Source organism: Squalius cephalus, assembly GCF_949319135.1.
Source record: "Squalius cephalus genome assembly, chromosome: 1".
NCBI lineage: Eukaryota > Metazoa > Chordata > Actinopteri > Cypriniformes > Leuciscidae > Squalius > Squalius cephalus.
Window position 1 is genome coordinate 7,265,783 of NC_137122.1, and position 25,850 is coordinate 7,291,632.

Here is a 25,850-nt window from a genome sequence, read left to right on the forward strand (position 1 = left end):
AAATTTGTCACACAGTTCTTTCATATATTATTCATCTTCGCACACACATTTCACATTCTTCATTCTTTATTTAAAGGGGACAATGCACATTAATTAACATTAGCACTCGTGTCCATCATAATTATGCCAGATTTAGCCATACAGGCTCATTTTCATCTGTAGTCCCTGGCAGTTTATGATAAAGAAAAGTCCATAACTACATAAAACATGGAAAAACATATAAAAGCACAGTCCAGCAAACATAGCCATAACCAGAGCATAATAACACAAACACAAAAAATGAATTTAAATATGAGACAGAAATAAAGCACTACTCCAAATTATGAAGAAATGTATGATTACCTAATAACCATTTTATTGATGCAGAGAAAGAAGTAAAGGATGTAATATTTCATAATTCTGTAGGTTCAGTATTCAGGGGTGTGCTGCTCTATAGGAAAAGGCTGACTGCCCAAAATCACTTCTTCTATGTGTTATTGTACAATCTCCTCTAGTAGATGAGTTATGATTTTGTCTAATAAACTCATTAAGTGGAGGTGGAATCATACCATGCAAAATATTATACACAGGAAAAATATCTGCAAATGTAATACTATTTTCCCAGTGTAAAATATCATATTTAGTTAAAATTTTACAATGATGATTTAAATTTAGACATTTTATTCAATATTTTCAAAGCTTGCTAGAGTGTGGGTAAGTATTTATAATTAGCTATAAAACAGTAGAAATCTATTGAATGTCTCCCTTTAGCTAAATGTGTGTGTGTTCCTACTGTATCATATCTTAGGGACACATCTGTGCAATATATATAAGGAACTGCACAATAACAGCATTAATAAGTGTGTGTGTTTGACAGGTTTCTCTGCTCTCCACATAATAATGCTGATTCTCTGTGTCTCTGCATCTGGATCTGCACTTCTGCTCTGCTGTCTGATCTACTGCAGATCTCAGACTGAAGGTACAATTATAACAGGAACATATCCTGATTTATTCTGTGGGAAATGAGTTTGAACCTAATAATAATAATAAGTTATAACATCATCATAATAATTAGTGTTTATTGAGTGTGTAAATCTAACAGCTGCTGCTGATTTTACTATGGATTTATTTAGTTTAGAAAAAGTCAAGAAGTCAAAAGTTTGTGATAGATGATGAGTGAGTGTTACCATTTTGACAAATACAACAACAAGATGAGATAAGACATACTTTATAAGACATTAAATACATTTCTGGTAGCAGCTGTTAAAGTATTGTGTTACAGTTAAACTCAGGAAAACTATAGCAAAATCTACCTATAGATTGCTCATCATTACTGTGTACGGTAAATGTGGAAGAGCATTGCTAGACGACTATTTTCTTTGTTTGAATATTTTTGTGAAGTGTGTTTTTGTGGTTCTGATGACATCAATCTGTGTCATTTTTCTGATTCGTCATTGTCACTACATTCAAAACATTTTTTTTTTCACTTTAAAATAATGGTCCAGATCACTATAGTTCATGCAAAGTGACAAGGTAACACTTTATCTGGGATGCATCTTATGACTAAATTTAGAGTAAAAAAAGACAATTGCTCACATCTCAGATACGCTAATATGAATAATTAAGTGTGCTTGCTGAAAGCAACACACTTATTGTTCTTCTTAAGTTCTCTTCTTCTTCTTCTTCTTCTTATTCCCGGGAGATAAATTTTGGCCAGCTCCTGCGCCTAGGCCCTTTGAGACAGAGACACCGTTCCAACTTTAAAACGTACGGTCAGTACCGGTGTAAGTTGCTTGCGAACATGACATCACGAGTCAAGCAAGGCCAAACAGCGTTATCCATGTTGTTGCGATTGCATTGAAATTCTCAGACCAAGCAAACTTCAACGCACCCCTCTCCACTACCTGCTAACGTTAGTGAACCGCACCCGAGCAAGCACACTTCACAGTTCCTCCGGAAATGCATTCTAGTTACTTCATGAGGTTATAGCCTCATTAATAACTCTCAACTAACTACAACAGATTATAAAAAATGACCAATTAATTAATAATCACAATTACCTATTAAGGAACTATCCCCGTCCTAAATGTGATATTACTTACTGATTAGTTAGGCTTGTTTCCATATTAGTTAATAGCAGTATCTGAAGTGTCAATGTAGTGCTACTCATTAGTCCTGTGGAACGGATGTTGGAAAGACACACTCACACGTGGGCTTCTTCGCACTTGACTTTATCTTTTTGAAAAGAAAATAGCACAAATCACTTTGGCTAAAGAGAAACTACTGCAGACATTTATAAGACCACAGCAGCGACACTCGAATCTGCTGCCATACATGTATGATTCATATTAAACACGTAATGACAGTATACGTGAACACTGTAACAATATCCATGTAATTAATAATACAGTGTACTCATATAGTCCAGGCAAAGTAACTCATTTTGGAGCCAAAAATAGAACTAATTGTAAAAGAATTTTTTTCAGCTTAGATCATTTCTATGAGGTGTCCAGAACAACATACTAAATGTCCTAAGAAATCCTAGTTGAGGAAATATGTTAAATTCTCATCAATCCGGGATGTGTGCCAGTAAGGCCAGGCAACAATACACCCCAATGGGGCTATTTTTTCCCTTTACTCCTATCAGAATGAAACTTTACACAATGAAAGTACCCATGAAAAGTAAAAAAAATTCTATTACAAGTTTCTTTGAAAATTAATTTTAATATGCAAATGAGCTATACACTAATCGAGTATGCCCAAAATACACCCTAATGGACTTATTTTTTCCCTACTCCTATCACAATCAAACCTCACAGAGTGAAAGTATGCATGAAAAGTAAAATTTTTGTTTTACGAGTTTCTTTGAAAAATCTATTTTAAATATGCAAATGAGCTCAACACTAGGCCTAATTGACTTATGGCTGAGAAACCATAAAGTCACAAGTAGAAAAAACAGGGGCCAAATAACTAACACATTCATGTCCATTCAGTAAGTTAACCTATGCATAAACAGTCACTTGCCACACTTACCTGGGTTACTTGCCACAAAAAGACTTATATTGACCTTAAAGGGGGGGGTGAAATGCTCATTTTCACTCAATCTCCTGTTAATCTTGAGTACCTATAGAATAGTATTGCATCCTTCATATCTCCAAAAAGTCTTTAGTTTTATTATATTTATAAAAGAAAGATAGGCTGTACCGAGTCTTTCCGGAAAAAACAGAGCGGCTGGAGGCGGGCCATGTGGGCGAAGCTAAAGCTGTGCTAACGCGCCGAGCTAACAACACACAGAGACATTTGAAGCAGTTTTACTCACAGCCCGGTTCCAACGCACGACCGCGAACCTTTATCATTGTGACTGCTCGATCCTTAAGCATTAGACGATCTGCAAATCCGTCAATCTGGGCTTTGTTTATAAAACAATCATCGTCGAAATGCAGGGAACAAACAGTCTTGCACAACTCCGTTGATGCTCAGAAAAAACAAACTCCATCCACTGGTCCCACCGGTTCTTTGGGAATCTGTGCAGGGTTGTCTTGCCCTGGCAACCAAAAACCCACTTCTTTGGTGACATTGACTTCCCAAAAGCCGAGCAGAGCGCTTTGATGAGGTACTGCTTTCGCTCTCTTGCTCTGGTCTACGAGTGCGCGAAACCTTCCGTGAGAAGTGCCCTTAGGACCCATATAAGGAAATTCCACCAGCTTGCATTGCCGGCAGTAAGTCAGACTTCTTCCCGGTGCATGTTGGACTCCGGCAGGGCTGCCCTTTGTCGCCGGTTCTGTTCATATTTTATTCATTTTTATGGACAGAATTTCTAGGCGCAGCCAGGGGCCGGAGGGTGTCAGGTTTGGAGACAACACAATTTCATCTCTGCTCTTTGCGGATGATGTTGTCGTGTTGGCCTCTTCAGACCAGGAACTTCAGCATGCACTGGGACGGTTTGCAGCTGAGTGTGAAGCGGTTGGGATGAGCACCTCCAAATTCGAGGCCATGGTGCTTAGTCGGAAAAGGGTGGCTTGCCACCCACAAAAGGTTGGTGGAGAGTTCCTGCCTCAAGTGGAGGAGTTTAAGTATCTTGGGGTTTTGTTCACGAGTGAGGGAAGGATGGAACAGGAGATTGACAGACGAATCGGTGCAGCTTCTGCAGTAATGTGGTCCCTGTACCGGTCTGTCGTGGTGAAGAAAGAGCTAAGTCGCAAGGCGGAGCTCTTGTTTTACCAGTCAATCTACGTTCATACTCTCACCTATGGTCATGAGCTGTGGGTCATGACCGAAAGGACAAGATCCCGGATACAAGCGACCGAAATGACCTTTCTCCGCAGGGTGGCTGGGCGCTCCCTTAGAGATAGGGTGAGAAGCTCGGTCACTCGGGAGGAGCTCAGAGTAGAGCCGCTGCTCCTCCACATCGAGAGGGGTCAGCTGAGGTGGCTCGGGCATCTGTTCCGGATGCCTCCTGGACGCCTTCCCGGGAAGGTGTTCCGGGCACATCCCACTGGGAGGAGACCAAGACCTAGGACACGCTGGAGAGACTATGTCTCCTGGCTGGCCTGGCAACGCCTCGGTGTCCCCCCGGAAGAGCTGGAGGAAGTGTCTAGGGAGAGGGAAGTCTGGGCATCTCTGCTTAGACTGCTGCCCCCACGACCCGGCCCCAGATAAGTGGAAGAAGATGGTATGGTATGGTACCAAAACTGCTTCTCTTTTTGTAGTTGGCAAGTATTTCAGACCAGGCGGGCCACACATCAGACTTCAACTGTTTGTAAAATAGTTTTACAACAGCAATATCTAGGTTAGTTAAAGAAAAAAAAAACTAAAGTAAAAAACACCAAAAAGAAACCTCCCCTGTTGTTGCTACCTTGTCGTGGTGGAGAGGCTTGTGTGCCTCCGTGACCCTGAAGACTATATCGGCGGGGGTTATACCCCTGGCAGGTACTACCAAGCCAGGCAGTTTTCAGGTTAGAGGCCAATCTAAAAGCAGCATTGCCATCACCCATTGGCAGTAGGATGATTGGATGAAGATTGGGCCGATGTATTTGTCATACATATGAATGGTGTTTCTGCCTATGCAAATTAGGACATATTCAATAAGTGTGGTGCTCATGTGCATATTCAAATTCATAAAAACAAACAAACTTGTAATACAAAAAAAGTTACTTTTCAGGTATACTTTTACTATGTAAAGTTTTATTGTGGTAGGAGTTAAGGAAAAAATTAAGCCTATTTGGGTGTAGTTTGGCCATATTTGATTAGTGTATAGCTCATTTGCATATTAAAATTCATTTTCAAAGAAACTTGTAATACAAAATTTTTTACTTTTCATGGGTACTTTCATTGTGTAAAGTTTCATTTTGATAGGAGTAAAGGAAAAAAAATAGCCCCATTGGGATGTATTGTTGCCTGGCCTTACTGGCACACATCTCGGATTGATGAGAATTTAACATATTTCCTCAACTAGGATTTCTTAGGACTTTTAGTATGTTGTTCTGGACACCTCATAGAAATGATCTAAGCTGCAAAAAATTCTTTTACAATTAGTCTGTCGTAAAACGCTATTTTGCCTGGACTAATACAGGACAATAATTTGTCGACGATAACAGGAAACCATATTACTAAATTAGTTAACAGTTATAACTAAATAAACACAAAAGCAATCACTTTGGCTGAAGAGAAACTACTCCAGACATTCATAAGACTAGAAAAATAGAAATTACACATTCACTCAACTCATAATACAAATAATTGTCAGAATGTTAAGACATAGGCTAGACAATAACTGCAAGAAATGAACTTGTTCACACTCGTGTGGCGCATGTGGAAATTCAGTACAATCGTGTTAAAGCGTTAAATGAATTAAATGTACTGTGACGTCATGCATTTTCCCAGAGAAACAGACAGGAGACGAGGATCCGGTTTACAATGTAGCAGATCCAGTTCTGTACATAAGATAATCCACACAGCAGACAGCAGGATGGCTTCAAAACAACTGTGTCTATTGACCCTGGAAACACATGGGGCAATTTAATCAGAATAATATCCATTGCGCAGACCTCTTTCCACGTTATACACAATATTAACTGGAGAGAAGAAAACAAGTGAGTCTTGCCTTGCCAGCGTCCATTTGCGATCTGAGGCTGACGTAACTCACATTGTATACATGTTTAACATTATGTATTAGCCTACACATTAAAGTAATGACAATCCATTACTGTTGTTAAAAGAAAAATAAAGAAAGTAATAAAATGGCTGGATGTGTATTCTTCAAACATATCAGTAATAACATAAGAATAATGTTTGTACGAATCAAACAAATATTCCCTCAAAACATCATGCACAGTCACATTATACTCTTTGGAACTGCAAAACCAGCGAAATAGTTGGAAGTAAAATTATAGAATGTATTACATAATATGAGAAATAAAGATAGGATACATGTTCAAAATCACACTCCAGATATACATTATAGACCCAAATTACATAAATTAGATCACTTTACACTGGTTAAGTTGAAGAGTTGAACATACCTGGAAACACATGGGACAATTTGATCAGCATATTATCTGTTGCGCAGACCTATGGCAAGCCGTTTTAACTTTTATTCATTTCCAGGATATGAATTGTTGATATCAAGAATTACATTTTTGATATCAACAATTGACTTCTTGATATCAACAATTTAATGATTGATATCTGTAAATGTATTTTCACTAGTAAAATGTCACCATAGGCCGCCATTCAAAATCAATTGTTGATATCAAGAATTGATTTCTTACTAGTAGAAATAGGGCTGCACGATTAATCGCAATTTACATGTAATCGCACTTAAATTGAGATGGCTTATCGCGATTTTAAAATCGCAAAGGCTGAGATTATTTTTTATGCGCAGTTTGTCCTTGATGATCGGCTCTGTAAACGCGGCTCCATCTGAAAGCACTGTGAGTTTGAGTCACTTATAACGTGCATTTGAAAAAACAACACGCGTCAAACATCTTTCCAAAACATGAGAAGCATTTATGAACCTCTTTTTAATAACATGCTTAGCCTATACTCCAAACTCACTTCATAACGAGTTGAGCATCCTTCTGTGAGACGATGTGCCTTCTTACACAGAATGTTTAATCAAAGCGTTTCAATCTTCTGTTTATTCAGCTACAGCGGTAGGGATTTCCTAGCCTGGCTCCGCCCTCCTGCGTACTTCCGCTCAATTTAATTTCCCTTCAGTACTACGTCTGGGATTGTGGTGTATTCTTTGGTTTTCTCCGGCCAAAATTTTGGCGGCCCAATCAGCGAACAGAGGGAGTGGCTGAGAACGATGACGTTGATGTCGTGCGTTAGTTTGAGTTGATGGGCGTAGGGTTACGTCACGACCAAAGGTTAGCGATTGGTTATGGCAGATCCAGAGTGACTCTGGGCAGATCCAATAGTTTTAAACTTCAACAGAATACCCGCCTACAAGGAAGTTAACGCTTGTCAATGGAGAGAGGCCAGACTCTCTGTACAAATGAAATGTACGAGAGTCTGGTAGAACCAGGCTAGGGATTTCCTGGAATGATGCGCATTACTGTACTTCTGCGGCGGGGTGTATTTATCGTGTTTGCATGAGAGCGCCCTCTGGCGTTCAGATGGGGCAGTATTTACTACCGATCAGCCACACTGTCATGATTCTGCCTTCTTGTCTCTGATTTTCCCTGGTCTTGAGGCAGGATCATGACAGGCCCATGTTTTGTGTGTAAGCACATGGCCATTTGTTTGGCTGTGTGCTTGCGTTGTCTCGTCATGTAACCCCGCCCCCTTGTTATCTCATCTTGTTATCATTATTGTATCATCGCCGTCACCTGTTTCCCTCATTAGTTTCTCCCTATTTATTCCCCTCATGTTTTCTGTCCTGTGCCGGTTCATTGCCAATCTTTATGTCGATTCATTTGTGAGTAACCTGTTGTGAAATCTTGTGAAGTATTTGATCCTGTCTTAGCTGTTAGTTTATTGTTCTGTTTTCTGTCAGTCTTAGTCTAGTCTAGTTAGTCATTCCTGTCTTGTTTTGCCCCCTCGTGGGTTTTGTTTTCCCTTTTTTGTCTTAATAAATCTGTGTGTATTGCATACCGTCTGCGATTGGGTTCATCTCTCTGCATTCCCATGACACACACTCCACGGACAAGCTGCGCATAAAATAATCGCAGCCTTTGCCAAATCGTGTGCGGTTTTATTGCGATTAATCATGCAGCCCTAGTAGAAATATGATTTTTGATATCAAGAATTCAGTTGTCACTAGTTGAAATGTCTATTCTTGATATCAACAATTGAATTGCTACTAGTAACAATGTTCATTTTTGATATCAATAATTCCATTTTCACTAGTGACAATGTTAATTTCTGATATCACGAATGTGATTGTTACTAGTAAAAAAGCCATTTTAGATATCTGAAATAATATTGATATCAGAAATACATTTTCAGAAATCAAAAATTAACATTTTTACAATTTAATTGTTCTAGAATAGATCATTTCTACTAGTAACCACGTAGTTCTTTGATATCAGGAATTCACATTTCTACTAGTGACAATGTAATTATTGATATCAAAAATTATATTTCTACTAGTAAGAAATCAATTCTTGAAATCCAACAATTATCTATCCTTCATCAGTGAATGACATCAAAGTACCGCGAGAGTGAATAGAAAGTAGACAGCTCCTTATGCTTTTGAAGCTTTTGCTCTTTTATGCTTAAGCTCTCGCGGTACTTTGGTGTCATAAACCGATCGGTCCGTGCAGCGCCGGTTCAAGTTCAACAAGCCTTTTTGTGTTTCCAACACAGTTTCATTCAGTCATGGTCAGAAAGAATAATAAAACTGAATGACTGATAATGAAAGTTAATTATTTCAACTTTCATTATCAGCCATTCAGTTTTATTATTCTTTCTGTTGATTCTATTATTCTATAATGTAATAATTCCTGATGAACTGATCATGTGTTATTGTGTCTCTTCTCTCAGACACAGGCTTTCGTCTTCAGATGTTTCTCGTCTTCTGTCCAAATATTCTGATGTTTCTTGCTTTTGTCCTCTGGGGTTTTTCTGAAGGTCAGTGTTTCAGGACTGATGGTTTATCAATGCATTATGATTATTCATATATCTGTGTAGATGTACAGTAATGTGTGGTTGTGTTTCAGGATCTGTGTTTGAGTCGGTCTTTTGTTCTGCTCTTTATTTTCTGAGGCCTCTCGTGTTGCTCTGGACGGCTCCATATATTGATGAGTTCCCAGGTGTGGCTGATTTATTATTATTCATAGATTAATATAGTATATGAATTATGGTACACAATGAATTTTACATTAAAAATGTTTCAGTGTTGTATTGATATTTGTGTTTTATTGTGTTGCTGTTGTAAATGATATTGTGGATTCATTTATTTCATCTTTTCTGTTTTACAGGCAAAATTGAAACATGGATTGATCTTTTCAGTTATGAGACAGAATATATGGTTTTCTCAGCAGTTTTTTACTCAGGTAAATAAATCCAAATGTAAATCCACAGTTGTTATCATAAACACATTAATGCACATTAACAGTTGAACAATAATTACATTTAAATGATGTAATATTCTCAATATCCAGCAGGAAATCTTAAAAACATGACATTAATACTGTGAAGTGTCTTGTGTTACTGTTGTGTTGTTGTCAGTATATCAACATGTTCAGCGCTGAATCTCTGTGTGTCTGAACACATTTATAATCTACACCGCTTCATTATGAAAACAGTGCATTAATTATTACAGTAGACATCATGCTAGTGACTGAGACTGAAGCTAAAGCTACTTCTGAATATCATCTCAGCATGTGTCAGGGTCATGTCAGGGTCAGGGGTCATCATCAGCACAAAGGTCAAGGGTCACGATCAGACAGAGACTGTGTTGTAATGTTGTGTATAAAAGCATCTGTTTAAATGAGAAGGGTTTATATAATTCCTGTGATCTGTATTAATATTTAGTTTTCTATGTTAGTAATTGTTGTTGTTTCTCTTCCTTTATTCCAGTTCTGTTTAAATCTGCCTATGACAAAAGTCTGAATTACGTCGGATCTGAAGGTGTCATGATGATAGTCCTCTTTATAATGGCGCTCCTGCTAAACCTCTTCTATATTATTTACAGTAAGTATTTCCTTCCATCAAGAGTCAGTGACAGATATGAGCTGTGAAATCATGTTTTACCAGATTAATGGAGTTAAAGTTACAAAATATACAGACCATAATATCAGCCCTGATTTATCAGTTAATTATAGACAAGGCCAGTTTATAAAGCAGATTTTATTCGCATACTCAAGAGTTTTACATGAGAAAGAGAGAAAAATAAAAGTGATGAAAGAATAGAAGAAAAAAAGAAAGTAAAATAAAACAAAGTGTATATTTAAAAATGTGTGAAATGAGTAATAAAGAAAGTGACGGTCCATTAAAGGACATAAACTGAGATGATGGTGTGAATCAGCAGGTAAAGTCATGAGTTTATCAAGTCTTTATTCAGTCTCAGGCCATCGAGTGATTTAAACACAGGACAGATTCTCCTGCGATCCACAGGATACTCAATTATCCATGATAACACATCATATTAACATTACATTAGTGACGTTATACAGACGTGTGTGTGTTTCTGTCTTTATCACTCTCCCTCACACACTCTCTCAGCTCTTTCATCATTATCTTCTCTTCAGGATTACACACACTCTCTTACTGAAATGATTTCTGAGGCGTTCAATCGTGTTTCAAATCATGGATATAAATGACATAATAGTGAAATATGGAATAGTTTTGCTCATTAGTTTTGCTGTAACATATGTTTATCAGCATGTTGCAGTGTTTGTAGTTTTCCAAGTATCCTGTGTGTATAGTTGAGGTTATACGTTTACACACAGCTGGGGGAATCTGATAAATGTTATAAATGTGTATATATATATATATATATATATATATATATATATATATATATATATATATATATATACACTACCAGTCAAAAATAAAAATACAGTAAAACAGTGACATATTATTCCACTGTAAATCCGCTGTTCTCTGTGTGAATATACAGTAAAGTGTAATTTATTCCTGTGATCAAAGCTGAATTTTCAGCATCATTACTCCAGTCTTCAGTGTCACATGATCCTTCATGAAATCACTCTAATATGAGGATTTGATGATCAAGACACATTTATGATTATTATCAGCATCATTACTCCAGTCTTCAGTGTCACATGATCCTTAATGAAGACTCCAGAGCTTTAGACAACAGAGACTGAAAGTACATGTAAGACACGCGCAAGTGACGCAACCCATAGCAACACATAACAACCATAGCAACGCGTTGTCAACGACACCTCATGCTGACAGAAATGTAAACATAAACGTGAAATTAGGCTACTAATAATCAAATGCATTTTGTTTTATTGACCACAATATTATCATTGATATTTGTTTGAGAGGGACACTTTTGATTAATATCTCGAGTCACTTATTTTATTACTAAACATCTGGAAAATCTTTTGCACAGCTATTATTTGTTGATTTTAGTTCTGCTTTTAATGCAATTAAGCCCCACCTTTTAATGAATTATTGTTTAATTAAGTGGTATTTTTCATTTGCGACTCGATCACACTTTATCAGAGCTATAAAGTATAAGCACAGGCATGGGCGTTTTTTATTATATTATACACTATATAACCATCATCATTGAGTATATTTCAAATAATAATAACATGAATGATGTCTTTGACTTTACTTATTTGGCAATACAAGTTTAATATCCCCATTGACCAAAAAGTAAACATTCACATTGACCGACCACCCCCCTGGATCTGCATGAAATGGTTCGGTCCTGTGTTAGCGTGCGCGTGTTTAAACTTGCAGACAGTCAGTCGATGCGCCAGAAACACACAGAGACCACAATGTTGCATAGTGAAATAAAATCTGGTTTTCAACAAAGGAAAGAGAGAGAGAGAGAGAGGAAAGGCAAAAGAAAGGGTGTCAATCTGTAACCCAGTCTCCCCATAACTACCCCTCCCTGTCCCAGTGAAGAAGGGGAGCAACACTGTGTTCATGACTTAGCATCATTCCAGGGAGTCTGTGTGGGGTTCTCTGACTGTCTCTTGCTCTTTTTACCATAACAAATAAAGAAAATGAAATATTTATTAATGACAGAAATCAATGACCATTGACCATTATGACAAATAAAATAAAAACCAACTTCGTGTCTGTACTGGATGCAGTTAGAAACAATGAGTAGCTTACCTCAACCTGCATGCAAGTTACACACAATATTAAAATAATCCAGTTAATTTAGACTGAATGTTGGTCGTTAAATGACATCTATAGATAAAGACTTTATTATTCCCATCATTCCAGACCTCAAAACCTGTTGATTTAGTGATCACTGGATCTGTTTTGTAGCACTATAATAACCCTGATGTGGAAATCCCGTTTTACACGTCAACTTTATTTTGTTGTTGGCATATATGTGCAGTTATGTTAAAAAATCTGCAGTTGTCATTGTTTTGAGATGATGATGTTGTATTATTTTAATTCAAAAGTTAATTAGGGCCCGAGCACCGATGGTGTGAGGACCCTCTTGGAATTGCTCTGTTTATTATTATTATTTATTAGGGCCCAAGCCCTGAAAGGGCGAAGGCCCTATTGTTTTCGGTAGGATTATTATTATTAGGGCCCAAGCCCTGAAAGGGCGAAGGCCCTATTGTTTCCGGTAGGATTATTTATTAGGGCCCAAGCCCTGAAAGGGCGAAGGCCCTATTGTTTTCGGTAGGATTATTATTATTATTAGGGCCCAAGCCCTGAAAGGGCGAAGGCCCTATTGTTTTCGGTAGGATTATTATTATTATTATTATTATTATTATTATTATTATTATTATTATTATTATTATTATTTTGTCAACCTTTCGGGCACTTTTGGGGCCCTTAACATGCTCGAAAACTCTTGAAATTTTGCACACAGGTCAGAACCCGCGGCCATCAGGGCCGGGCTGAAGCTGGTACCCGGGCGTGGCAGGGGGGCTCGACAGCGCCCCCTGGAACGGGATCCGAACACTTGTCCATAAATCAGACACGCTTGCATGTAATAATATGAAACTCAGTACACATATAGACCTCACAGGGCCGAACAACTTTCGTGCTCTAAGTTTTACGCCAGACCAACAGGAAGTCGGCTATTATAGGTTGTTTGGAAACGCATGCTGTGGAATTTGATGTACTCCTCCTAGGAAATTCATCCATTCGCCTCCAAACTCGGTGTGCATGAAGTCAAGACATTGAGGATGCTAAATTGCGGACGGATTTTTGATATCTCGAACGGTTTGGCCGTGGCAAGGAAACGAATTTATGGCGAATAATTCAAACAGGAAGTGTGTTATAACTTCTGCATACATTAACTGATCTTGATGAAACTTCAGCAGTGTTTTAGTTGTAAGAGGCCGATCACATTGATGTGACATTTGTGAGTCAAAGTTATAGCGCCACCAACTGGCAACAGGAAGTGTGTCACTTTCAAAATGCTTTGAAATCACCCTCTTATTTTTACCCGATTTGCTTCAAACTTTATGTGTTTAATGTAAACACACGGCAGATGTAGACCTGTGAAAGGATTATTGATATCTTAGATACTGTTGCCGTGGCAACGCATCAAACTTTAATATTCTTTTCGGATGCTTTTGAGACTCTTCACATGCTTGAAAATGCATGAAACTCGACAGACACATCACATTTATTATCCAGTAGACATGTGCAAAGTTTCAGAAACGGGCGTGGTGAAATGGCTCAGTAGCGCCACCTTTAGTCAAAAGTGGGGGGGTTAGTTTTATCAACAGCAACAAAACTTGGTATGTATATTGTTCTCATCAAGACAGACAACTTTCTAATTTACAGTAACTAGCTCGGACCAAGAGGAAGAGAGATATTTTGGTTTGAATGTGGATTTTCTGGAGAATTTTCTCTCCCTCTCTCTGTGTCTCTGTGTGTGTGAGGGGAGGGGGGGATTTGACTATTGCTTTTATATTGTTAATCAAGGTTTCAGGGGCTTTTGGGGTCCTTAACGTGCTCAAAAACTCTTGAAACTTTGCACACAAGTCAGAACCCCCTGGCATCAGGGCCGGGCTGAAGCTGGTACCCGGGCGTGGCAGGGGGGCTCAACAGCGCCCCCTTGAACTGGGTCTGAAAACTTGGTCCATAGATCAAACACGCTTGCATGAATTAATATGAAACTCAGTACACATATAGATCTCATCGGGCCAAACAACTTTTCCCCAGTCAAGTTTTACGCCAGCCCAACAGGAAGTCGGCTATTATGGGTTGATTGAAAAACGCTTGCTGTGGAATGTGAAATACTCCTCCTAGAAAATTCACCGTGTCCCCTCCAAACTCGGTGTGCATGTAGTCAAGACTTTGAGGATGCTAAATTGCGGACGGATTTTTGATATCTCGAACGGTTTGGCCGTGGCGAGGAATCGAATTTATGGCGAGAAAAGAGAAACACGAAGTGGAATAACTTCTGCATACATTAACTGATCTTGATGAAACTTCAGCAGTGTGTTTGTGGTAAGAGGCCGATCAGATGGATGTAACTATTGTGAGTCAAAGTTCTAGCGCCACCAACTGGCAGCAGGAAGTGTGTCACTTTCAACATGCTTTTGACAAAAGTGGGGGGTTTAGTTTTAAATACAGTAAAAAAAAATAGTTTGTATATTGTTCTCATGAAGCCGGACAACTTTCTAATTTACATTTATCAGCACGGCCATCAGGAAGTCAGATATTTTGGTCTGAATATGGAGTTTTTTTGCTAAATCAGCCTCTGAATTTTTAGCCACTCCTCTTAAACTATTTATTTTATTCCCACCAAACTTTTTCAACATGATAAAAATATATTAATGATGCTAAATTGTAAAATGATATTGAATATCTCAAACGGTTTTGCTATGGCGAGGGATTAAATTAATGTCAAAAAGGAAGCAGGAAACATCTCATAACTTCTAAAAATTTAATTATACACCATTTATTTTTATATATTATACAAATATTAGAACTAAACCTATTTTATTCTGTTTTTACAATTCAAGAAGTATGAAAAAGTTAAAAACAGGCTATTTAGTGCTATTTGGTTCAACAAAAAGCAAACATAGGGCTATACTGCCCTCTTGTGTCCAACAGGATATCAAAATAGTATATAAAACGTTTTACTAGGTAGGCCTATTGTATTTAAATATAAATTTATTAGTTATATGACTGTGAGGATATTTTTCCATCGGTTAATCGACGTGTGACACGAGCGGGTGCTTTTAAATCGCTAATATAAAAGTGAAAGTAAAAAAACGGACGTCCGCACGGACATTGATAATGGTGCACGTTGGAAAAAAACATACTTTTAAAAAAAACACTAAACCGCCATTAGGTGTCGCCAGGCGACCATCTTAATGAGCCAGTCATTGATTCATTCGTTCAAACGATTTGTTCCAATGACTGAGTCATTCATGATTGAGACAGATGTTTATGGATTGACCATTGAATCTTTGAGTCAACCGATTCGTTTCAAAATGCTGAATCATTCAGTAATGAGAAAACAAGTTGCTGTGAGATGCGCGATGGTTCTGCTGTGATCCTTGTTTAACTATTTTTGCTGCTGAAACAGAACAAAAACAGTCAATATTGCATCTAAAATGTAAGTGACTTAATTGTAACTGTTTATTAACCTGTTGTATGAAATCAATGTCACAGTTTCAATCATGATTGTATTCAGGAAATAGTTGCCTACACGTCAAGTGATGTTGCTTAACTCTATCATATGTTATAAAATATATAAAAACTCCATATCTGTCATTTTTATAGTCAGTATGTTGTTAACTGGGTTGTTTTTTTGTGTGCTGAGCTCATTTGTTTACAATTCTTCTGGAGAAGCAGCATGAGCCTCAGCAGTACATCCTTGTTACGATTGATCAGTAATACATTTATTATTAACTGCTGATTGCAACTTAAAATGAATGTAATGAAATTAGAATAATCTCTCGTTTTAGTGATTCCCAAGTTATTTTTTGTTATTGACATTCTAATCAGGCTTTACTCTGGTTGGGCAAGTAAAATTCTCTTTCAGGTAGGCCTACTGTATTTATATATAAATATATTAGGGATGTGACTGTGATAACATTTTCCCACCGGTTAATCGACGTGTGACACCGCTGAGGGCTTTTAAATCGCTAACTATAGTATACTTTATACTAGTAAAATACAGACGTCCACACAGACATGATAATGGTGCGGAGTAGAGCGAGCATTTTCAATGTATTCCTATGGATGTAGGAATTAACTAAAACATTTTATTTATGTTTTTGTGTCCACTGTTTAACCTCAACCGCGTCACACACACACACACACATTCCAGAATTGCAATCTTGACATCGCAGCCTGTTCATTATAGCACTAATACAATATAATAATGAAAATAGTCAACCTAACATAAACGAATTACACTGCTCTGTTTAAATAGTCAGTAGTACAATTTGTACCATTCACAGTAAGCAGAGCTCCACTTTGATGTTTCCAAGGACATTTTTTGCGCGTGTGAAAAGGATGATTTTTTCCATCGATATTGGAACACGAGTGAAGTACAAAGCCTATAATAAAGAATAGTTTAGCAACCAAATACATCGCAAATATTGAAACATTTTGATTCTAATGAGAGGGTTACGTGAGACCAACACTGCTTACTTTCGTTTTTATTTTTACAATAAATGTAAAGGATTTGTTGTGGAATATTTTGAGTGTATCATAAAATCAGAATAAGGTAAGACAAGTAATATTTTTTGTCTTATATATATATATATATATATGTGTGTGTGTGTGTGTGTATATATATATATATATATATATATATATATATATATATATATATATGTATAGATAGATATACATAGATATAGATATACATAGATAGATAGGCAAGGCAAGGCAAGTTTATTTATATAGCACATTTCATACACAATGGCAATTCAAAGTGCTTTACATAGAAGAAATTAAAATAATAAAAAGAAATAAGAATAATTAAAACAGTTTAGAAAAATAAAAAATAAAATACAGTACAGATAGTCGGACGAGCATTGGCACAGTGCTCATTCAGTAAATGCATAGCTAAACAGATGTGTTTTGAGTCTGGATTTGAAAGTGACTACTGTAGGAGCACATCTGATCTCCTCTGGAAGCTGGTTCCAGCTGCGGCTGGCATAATAGCTAAAAGCAGACTCGCCATGCTTAGAGTGAACCCTTGGTATTTCTAGCTGATGTGATCCTAGTGATCTGAGTGATCTGTTGGGTTTATATTCAGTGAGCATATCTGCAATATATTGAGGTCCAAGGCCATTGAATGATTTATATACTAGTAATAATACTTTAAAATCAATCCTAAATTTAACTGGGAGCCAGTGTAAAGACCTGAGGACTGGTGTGATGTGTTCATATTTTCTGGTTCTGCTCAGAATCCTGGCGGCAGCGTTCTGTATGAGCTGCAACTGTCTTATGGTCTTTTTGGGAAGGCCAGTGAGGAGTCCATTACAATAATCCACCCTGCTGGTGATGAAAGCATGAACAAGTTTCTCTAAGTCTTGTCTGGAAACAAAGCATCTAATTCTTGCAATATTTTTCAGATGATAGTATGCTGATTTAGTTATTGCTTTGACATGACTACTGAAACTAAGGTCTGACTCTAGTGTCACACCAAGATTCCTGACTTGATTTTTAGTTGTTTGACCCCTAGAGTGAAGGTATGCGTTCACCTTGAGAACTTCATCTTTGTTTCCAAACGCAATGACTTCAGTTTTGTCTTTGTTTAACTGAAGAAAGTTTTGACACATCCAACTGTTGACTTCATCAATGCATTGGCACAGGGAGTCAATGGGGCTGTAATCGTTAGGCGATAGGGCTAAGTAGAGCTGTGTGTCGTCTGCATAGCTGTGGTAAGCAATTTGGTTCTTTCTCATTATTTGGCTCATTGGGAGCATATACAGGTTGAACAGGAGTGGCGCAAGAATTGAGCCTTGAGGGACTCCGCATGTCATGGATGTCCACTCAGACTTATGATCTCCTATACTCACATAATAACCTCTCCCATCTAAGTATGACCTGAACCATTTTAGGACTATCCCAGAAAGCCCCACCCAGTTTTCCAGCCTGTCCAGAAGTATGTTATGATCGACAGTGTCAAATGCAGCACTGAGGTCGAGTAGTACCAGCACCGATAATTTGCCTGAATCAGTATTTAAGCGAATATCGTTTATTATCTTTATGAGTGCTGTCTCTGTGCTGTGGTGCGGTCGGAAACCAGATTGAAAATTGTCAAAGTATCGATTCGAGCATAGGAATTTGTTCAGCTGATTGAAGACAACTTTTTCAATGATCTTGCCAATGAAAGGAAGATTTGAGATCGGTCTATAGTTGCTTAATATGGTCTTATCCAGATTGTTCTTTTTCAGGAGGGGCTTGACAACTGCAGTTTTCAGGGAGTTTGGAAAACTCCCAGAGAGAAGTGAGGCATTTACCACTTCTAGGAGATCTGCTTCTAAACTGTTTAACACACTTTTGAAAAATGATGTGGGAAGTGTGTCAAGAGCGCAGGTTGATGTTTTAAGGTGCTGTACTGTTTCTTCCAAAATTTTGCCATCAATTTCTTTGAAATCAGACATAGTAACTACTTTCTCAGGCAGTTTGATCTGTCTGACCCCAGGGCAACTCAAGGATGTGCTGATCACCTTTCTGATATTATTGATTTTCTCAGAGAAGAAAGAAGCAAACTCACTGCACTTGTTGTCTGAGAGCATTTCACTGGGAATCTGGCTTGGGGGGTTTGTCATTCTCTCTACAGTAGCAAAAAGAGTGCGTGTGTTGTTTAAATTACTGTTTATAATATTTGAGAAGAAAGTCTGTCTAGCTTTGCCTAGTTCCCTATTAAAAGCATGAAGGCTGTCTTTGTAGATGTTATAATGGACTACAAGTTTTGTCTTCCGCCACATGCGCTCTGCTTTTCTGCATTGTCTTTTCATATTTTGCACTGCTGTTGAGTTTCTCCAAGGTGCTTTTTGTCTGCCATTCTTCTTCCTGACTTTAACAGGAGCAATATCATCAATTACACTTTTAACTTTTGAGTTAAAAGAATCAAGGAGAAAATCAACAGAGTCTGCAGATATGCTTGGTGTTGAAGATATAGCCTTCATAAATAGTACACTAGTGTTCTCATTTAAGCATCTCTTCTTGACAGACACAGATCTAGCTTCAGTGGCAGGAGAGATCAATATATCAAAGAAAATACAGAAATGATCAGACAGTGCTACATCCTTAATAACAATCGATGAAATGTTTAGACCCTTACTGATGAGTAAATCTAGAGTGTGTCCACGATTGTGTGTGGGTCCATGTACATGCTGAGTCAGGTCAAAAGTTTTTAAAACAGTTTTGATTTCTTTAGCCATGTTGTTTTCTGCACTATCGATGTGGATGTTAAAATCTCCAGCAATGGCAAAACAGTCAAACTCTGATGTAATTGCTGATAACAGTTCTGTAAAATCCTCAGCAAAGGCTGGAGAGTATTTTGGAGGCCTGTAAATAATGATAAGTAAAATGCGTGGAGCACCTTTTAACACAATACCCAGATATTCGAAAGACAAGTAATTCCCAAGTGATATTTGCTTACATTGATAGATATCTTTAAAAAGAGCAGCTAGACCCCCACCTCTCTTAACAGCTCTGCAGACACTCATAAAAGCGAAGTTAGGAGGGGCTGCTTCATTGAGGACTGTTGCACTGCAGCTGTCTTCAAGCCAGCTTTCAGTTAGAAGCATAAAATCCAGGTTGTTTGTGGTTATTAAGTCGTTGACTAGAAGTGATTTATTTTTAAGTGAGCGAATGTTTAAAAGTGCTAACTTAACAGACTTACTTTTCCCCACAGCAATATTAGTTTGACGTGTAATAGGCATCAGATTAGTTAGGTTTGATGTACGGCTATTGAAGGCCTTAGACTTTCTATCTTGTAATAAAACAGCAATAGAGAAAGATACAGGCACACTGGGCACACTGGGTTCCCGTTTGTTTTGTAAACATTTGAGAAAGTTACTGTTATCAAAACGGGCACCCGACACACATCACTGAGAGCTGGTATCAGTTGTTTTTGGTTCACCTCGAGCAGATGGAGGAGGAAGTGGGCCCTGGCGTTGTGGCAGAGGCCGAAGAGCTCTCACAGGAGGGGGAGGGCGAGCTGGGCCCGCAGGCTTTGGTGCGGGTGGTTGCGGTGCCTATCTTTTTTTGGTTGGTATCTGGGGGCTTGCAGCAAAAGAGTGGGATAGTCTGGTTCCAGCATACACCAGTTCTTCCATTTTCTGTGAGAAGCACAAAAGTGGAGTTGCTGGGGAGAGGGAGAGTGTATCTGGTGAAAGGGGCTGTTGCTCTGGTGTTATCGGAGGCTGTGATATGCTGACCTGGCTTCCCTGGCTGTTTTCCAGGAAGTCGTCCTTGGGAGTTGAATCTTCAAGCAGTTCTGATATGTCTGTCTGTGGTGAGCTCTGTGGGCAGGGCTCAGCTGAGATTGTGTCCGTGAGCAGAGGTTGTTGTGGCGGAGTGGTGTTATGTCCATTTTGCTGCTGAAGTGAAGTCCCGTGGTCATTCATACTGTGTCCAGGTGTGTGTGTGCTGTTCAGATTGAGTTGATTGGCACACACTGCAGAAGGATGATTGATGGAGAAGTAGATGTTGTCCTTTAACACTCTTGAACCAAGTTTGTTTGGGTGATGGCCATCCCGATGAAAAAGTTGTCTCTGACTCCAGAAAAGATTGAAATTGTCAATGAAGTTCACTCCTTTTATATTGCAGGTTTTTTGCAGCCACGTATTTAGCCCAAGTAACCGTGAAAACCTGTTTGTTCCTCTTGCTGGGAGTGGTCCACTGATGAATGTTTGGACTTTCAGTCTTTTAAGTCTTTCAAAAAGGTCATTGAAATCCTTCTTAAGGAGTTCTGACTGCTCTTTATGAATATCATTCTTCCCCACATGTATGATGAGTCGATTTGCAGTCTTATGTTTCATCAGAATGTTCTGAAGTTCCCTGTTTATATCAGAAGTTGTTGCTTGTGGAAGGCAGCATGTAGTTGTATCCCTGCAGCTAATGTTTCTGATTATGGAGTCCCCCACTATCAGAGTCCTGGGCTCGGCTGCGCTCTGAGCTGAGTGCCGCTGTCTGCTCAACCTTGAGCGCCAGTTAGCATCAGTGTTTGCTACTGGCCCATTCAGTCTGTGTTCGATCACATTCATCACATTTGGGGATTCCTCATTTACATTCATTAGCACTTCAAATCTGTTCTCAAGATGTATAGGCGGTGGTAGGAGGCCAGTGTTTGCAATCCTTGTCAGAGCTGTATCTGGGGTAGAGGATGCTACTGCGGCAATATGTGTTGCTCGTGACAATCTGATGTCTCGAGTGCCTTTTGGTCTCGCTCCCTGTTTGTGCCATCGATTAGTAAGTCGATCGGCTTGTTTCTCTACCTGTCGAGGAGCACTAGTTTCATGGGACTCACCGGTATGCTGAGGGTTTCCATGACGAAGCTCTGTTGTGTGCTCCGTCTGGTTTGGTGGTCCCGTTAGTAACTTTGTTTCAAGAACTGCAATCCTTTGTAAAAGTCTGTGGCAGTTAGTGCAGCAAGTAGATTCCAGAAGAGGCATTTTCTCTTATCCTTGTAGGCAGTTTTGTTTTCCTTTCCCGGAATGTAAGCTGGTCGGGTAAAAGAATTCTCAGTTTTTGTAGTAATCCAAACTTTGTCGTATGAGCACTGTGCTGATTTGCTGAAGTTAAAATTAGTTGATAAAAGGAAATAAAATAAAATAAATAAAATAAAATAAAGGAAATAAAATATATATATATATATATATAAATAAAAAATAAATAAAATAAAAAATAAATAAATAAAAAATAAATAAAATAAAATAAAGGAAATAAAATATTTAAAGATAAAATGTAAAAGCGATAGAGCAAAGCGCGGAGCAGTAAGCAAGAGCGTCCGAACAGTAGCTGAGCATGAAGAAAAAAGAACAGTAGCTGAGCATGAAGATAGGTAGATATTTACATATATATGTGTGTGTATATATATATATATATACATACATATGTATATATATATATATATATATATATATATATATATATATATATATATATATTTATGTGTATATATATATATATATATATATATATATATATATAGCTGCGAGCAGCGATGGAGGGCCAAAGGCGGCGGCACCGCCATCCCCGGTGCCTTTAGGTAACTAAAGGCACCGGGGTTGCGGTGCCACCGGCTTGGGCCCGTAATCGCTGCTCGCAGCTATATTTAGGGCCCAAGCCCTGAAAGGGCGAAGGCCCTATTGTTTTCGGTAGGATTATTTATTATTATTATTATTATTATTATTATTATTATTATTCTTATTTTTCTGTCAACCTTTCGGGCACTTTTGAGACCCTTAACGTGCTCGAAAACTCTTGAAACTTTGCAGACGGGTCAGAACCCGCGGCCATCAGGGCCGGGCTGAAGCTGGTACCCAGGCGTGGCAGGGGGGCTCGACAGCGCCCCCTTGAACGGGGTCCGAAAACTTGGTCCATAAATCAGACATGCTTGCATGTAATAATATGAAACTCGGTACACATATAGATCTCATCGGGCCGAACAACTTTCGTACTTTTACTTTTTACGCCAGCCCAACAGGAAGTCGGCTATTATGGGTTGTTTTGAAACGCATGCTGTGGAATTTAATGTACTCCTCCTAGAAAATTCATCCAATCACCTCCAAACTCAGTCAGCATGAAGTCAAGACATTGAGGATGCTAAATTGCGGACGGATTTTTGATATCTCGAACGGTTTGGCCGTGGCAAGGAAACGAATTTATGGCGAATAAGGGACACAGGAAGTGTGTTATAACTTCAGCATACATTATCTGATCTTGATGAAACTTCAGCAGTGTGTTCGTTGTAAGAGGCCGAACACAAGGATGTGACTATTGTGAGTCAAAGTTATAGCGCCACCAACTGGCAGCAGGAAGTGTGTCACTTTCAAAATGCTTTGAAATCACTCTCTTATTTTTACCCGATTTGCTTCAAACTTTATGTGTATAATGTATACACACGGCAGATGTAGACCTGTGAAAGGATTATTGATATCTTAGATACTGTTGCCATGGCAACGCATCAAACTTTAATATTCTTTTTTGATGCTTTTGAGACTCTTAACATACTTGAAATTGCATGAAACTCGACAGACACATCACACTTATTATCCAGTAGACATGGGCAAAGTTTCAGAAACGGGCGTGGTGAGGGGCTCAGTAGCGCCACCTTTAGTCAAAAATGGGGGCTTAGTTTTACCTAGAATCACAAAACTTGGTATGTATATTGTTCTTACCGAGCCGGACAACTTTCTAATTTGCACTTATTAGCTCAAAGCAACAGAAAGTCAGATATTTTGGTTTGAATGTGATTTTTTGGAGAATTTTTTCTCTCTCTCTCTGTCTCTGAGTGTGTGAGGGGTGGGGGTGATTTGTCAGTTGAGTGAGATTTACTTTTTCATTTGTATTTCAAGGTTTCTGGGGCTTTTGGGTCCCTAAACGTGCTCTAAAACTCTTGAAACTTTGCACACAGGTCAGAACCCGCGGCCATCAGGGCGGGGCTGAATCTGGTAGCTGGGCGTGGCAGGGGGGCTCAACAGCGCCCCCTTGAACGGGGTTCTAAAACTTGGTCCATATATCAAACACGCTTGCATGAATTAATTTGAAACTCGGTACACATATAGATCTCATCGGGCCGAACAACTTTCGTGCTCTAAGTTTTACGCCAGCCCAACAGGAAGTCGGCTATTTAGGGTTGTTTGGAAACGCTTGCTGTGGAATTTGATGTACTCCTCCTAGGAAATACATCGATTCGCCTCCAAACTCGGTGTGCATGAAGTCAAGGCATTGAGGATGCTAAATTGCGGACGGATTTTTGATATCTTGAACGGTTTGGCCGTGGCGAGGAAATGAATTTATGGCGAATAATTCAAACAGGAAGTGTGTTATAACTTCTGCATACATTAACTGATCTTGATGAAACTTCAGCAGTGTGTTAGTTGTAAGAGGCCGATCACATGGATGTGACATTTGTGAGTCAAAGTTATAGCGCCGCCAACTGGCAACAGGAAGTGTGTCACTTTCAAAATGCTTTGAAATCACCCTCTTATTTTTACTCGATTTGCTTCAAACTTTATGTGTATAATGTAAACACACGGCAGATGTAGACCTGTGAAAGGATTATTGATATCTTAGATACTGTTGCCGTGGCAACGCATCAAACTTTAATATTCTTTTCGGATGCTTTTGAGACTCTTCACATGCTTGAAAATGCATGAAACTCGACAGACACATCACATTTATTATCCAGTAGACATGTGCAAAGTTTCAGAAACGGGCGTGGTGAAATGGCTCAGTAGCGCCACCTTTAGTCAAAAGTGGGGGGGTTAGTTTTATCAACAGCAACAAAACTTGGTATGTGTATAATTGTTCTCATCAAGACGGACAACTTTCTAATTTACAGTAACTAGCTCGGACCAAGAGGAAGAGAGATATTTTGGTTTGAATGTGGATTTTCTGGAGAATTTTCTCTCCCTCTCTCTGTGTCTCTGTGTGTGTGAGGGGAGGATTTGACTATTGCTTTTATATTGTTAATCAAGGTTTCAGGGGCTTTTGGGGTCCTTAACGTGCTCAAAAACTCTTGAAACTTTGCACACAAGTCAGAACCCCCTGGCATCAGGGCCGGGCTGAAGCTGGTACCCGGGCGTGGCAGGGGGGCTCAACAGCGCCCCCTTGAACTGGGTCTGAAAACTTGGTCCATAGATCAAACATGCTTGCATGAATTAATATGAAACTCGGTACACATATAGATCTCATCGGGCCAAACAACTTTTCCCAGGTCAAGTTTTACGCCAGCCCAACAGGAAGTCAGCTATTATGGGTTGTTTGGAAAACGCTTGCTGTGGAATGTGAAGTACTCCTCCTAGAGAATTAATCCAATCCCCACCAAACTCGGTGTGCATGAAGTCAAGTCATTGAGGATGCTAACTTGCGGAAGGATTTTTGATATCTCGAACGGTTTGGCCGTGGCGAGGAAACAAATTTATGGCGAGAAAAGAGAAACACGAAGTGTTATAACTTCTGCATACATTAACTGATCTTGATGAAACTTCACCAGTGTGTTCGTGGTAAGAGGCCGATCAGATGGATGTATCTATTGTGAGTCAAAGTTATAGCACCACCAACTGGCAGCAGGAAGTGTGTCACTTTCAAAATACCTTTGACAAAAGTGGGGGGGTTAGTTGTATATACAGTAACAAAAATCAGTACGTACATTGGTCTCATCGAGCCGGACAACTTTCTAATTTAAAGTAATTTGCTCCGACCAACAGGAAGTCAGATATTTAGGTCTGAATGTGGATTTTTGGGATATTTCAGACTCTGAGTTTTTAGCTACTCCTCCTAACTGGTTTATTTTTTTCACACCAAACTTTTTCAACACGATGAAAATACATTAAAGATGCTAAATTGTGAACGGATATTAAATATTTCAAACAGTTTTGATATAGTGAGGGATTAAAGTAATGTACAAAAAGGAAACTCTAAAAGCCTCATCTTCTAAAAATTTAATTATACACCATTTATTTCTATATAAAAGTATACAAATATCACAACTAAACCCATTTTATTCATTTTTTTTTTTCAATTTAAGAATTACTTATACGTTTAAAAATAGCAATTGTACTCTTTAGTCCCATAAAAGTCAAGTCATA

The 25,850-nt window shown here is 38.6% G+C and overlaps 1 protein-coding gene across 1 annotated transcript in view; it reads left to right on the top strand.

The window, feature by feature from the left end:
- LOC307155916 (uncharacterized protein) overlaps nt 1-25,850 on the top strand; it is a 359,603-nt gene that overhangs the window by 249,167 nt on the left and 84,586 nt on the right. Inside the window, exons 10-11 of the mRNA XM_079866903.1 lie at nt 9,405-9,479; nt 10,006-10,119. Of these exons, the coding sequence (XP_079723029.1) occupies nt 9,405-9,479; nt 10,006-10,119 (189 nt within the window). The remainder of the gene's footprint in view (nt 1-9,404; nt 9,480-10,005; nt 10,120-25,850) is intronic.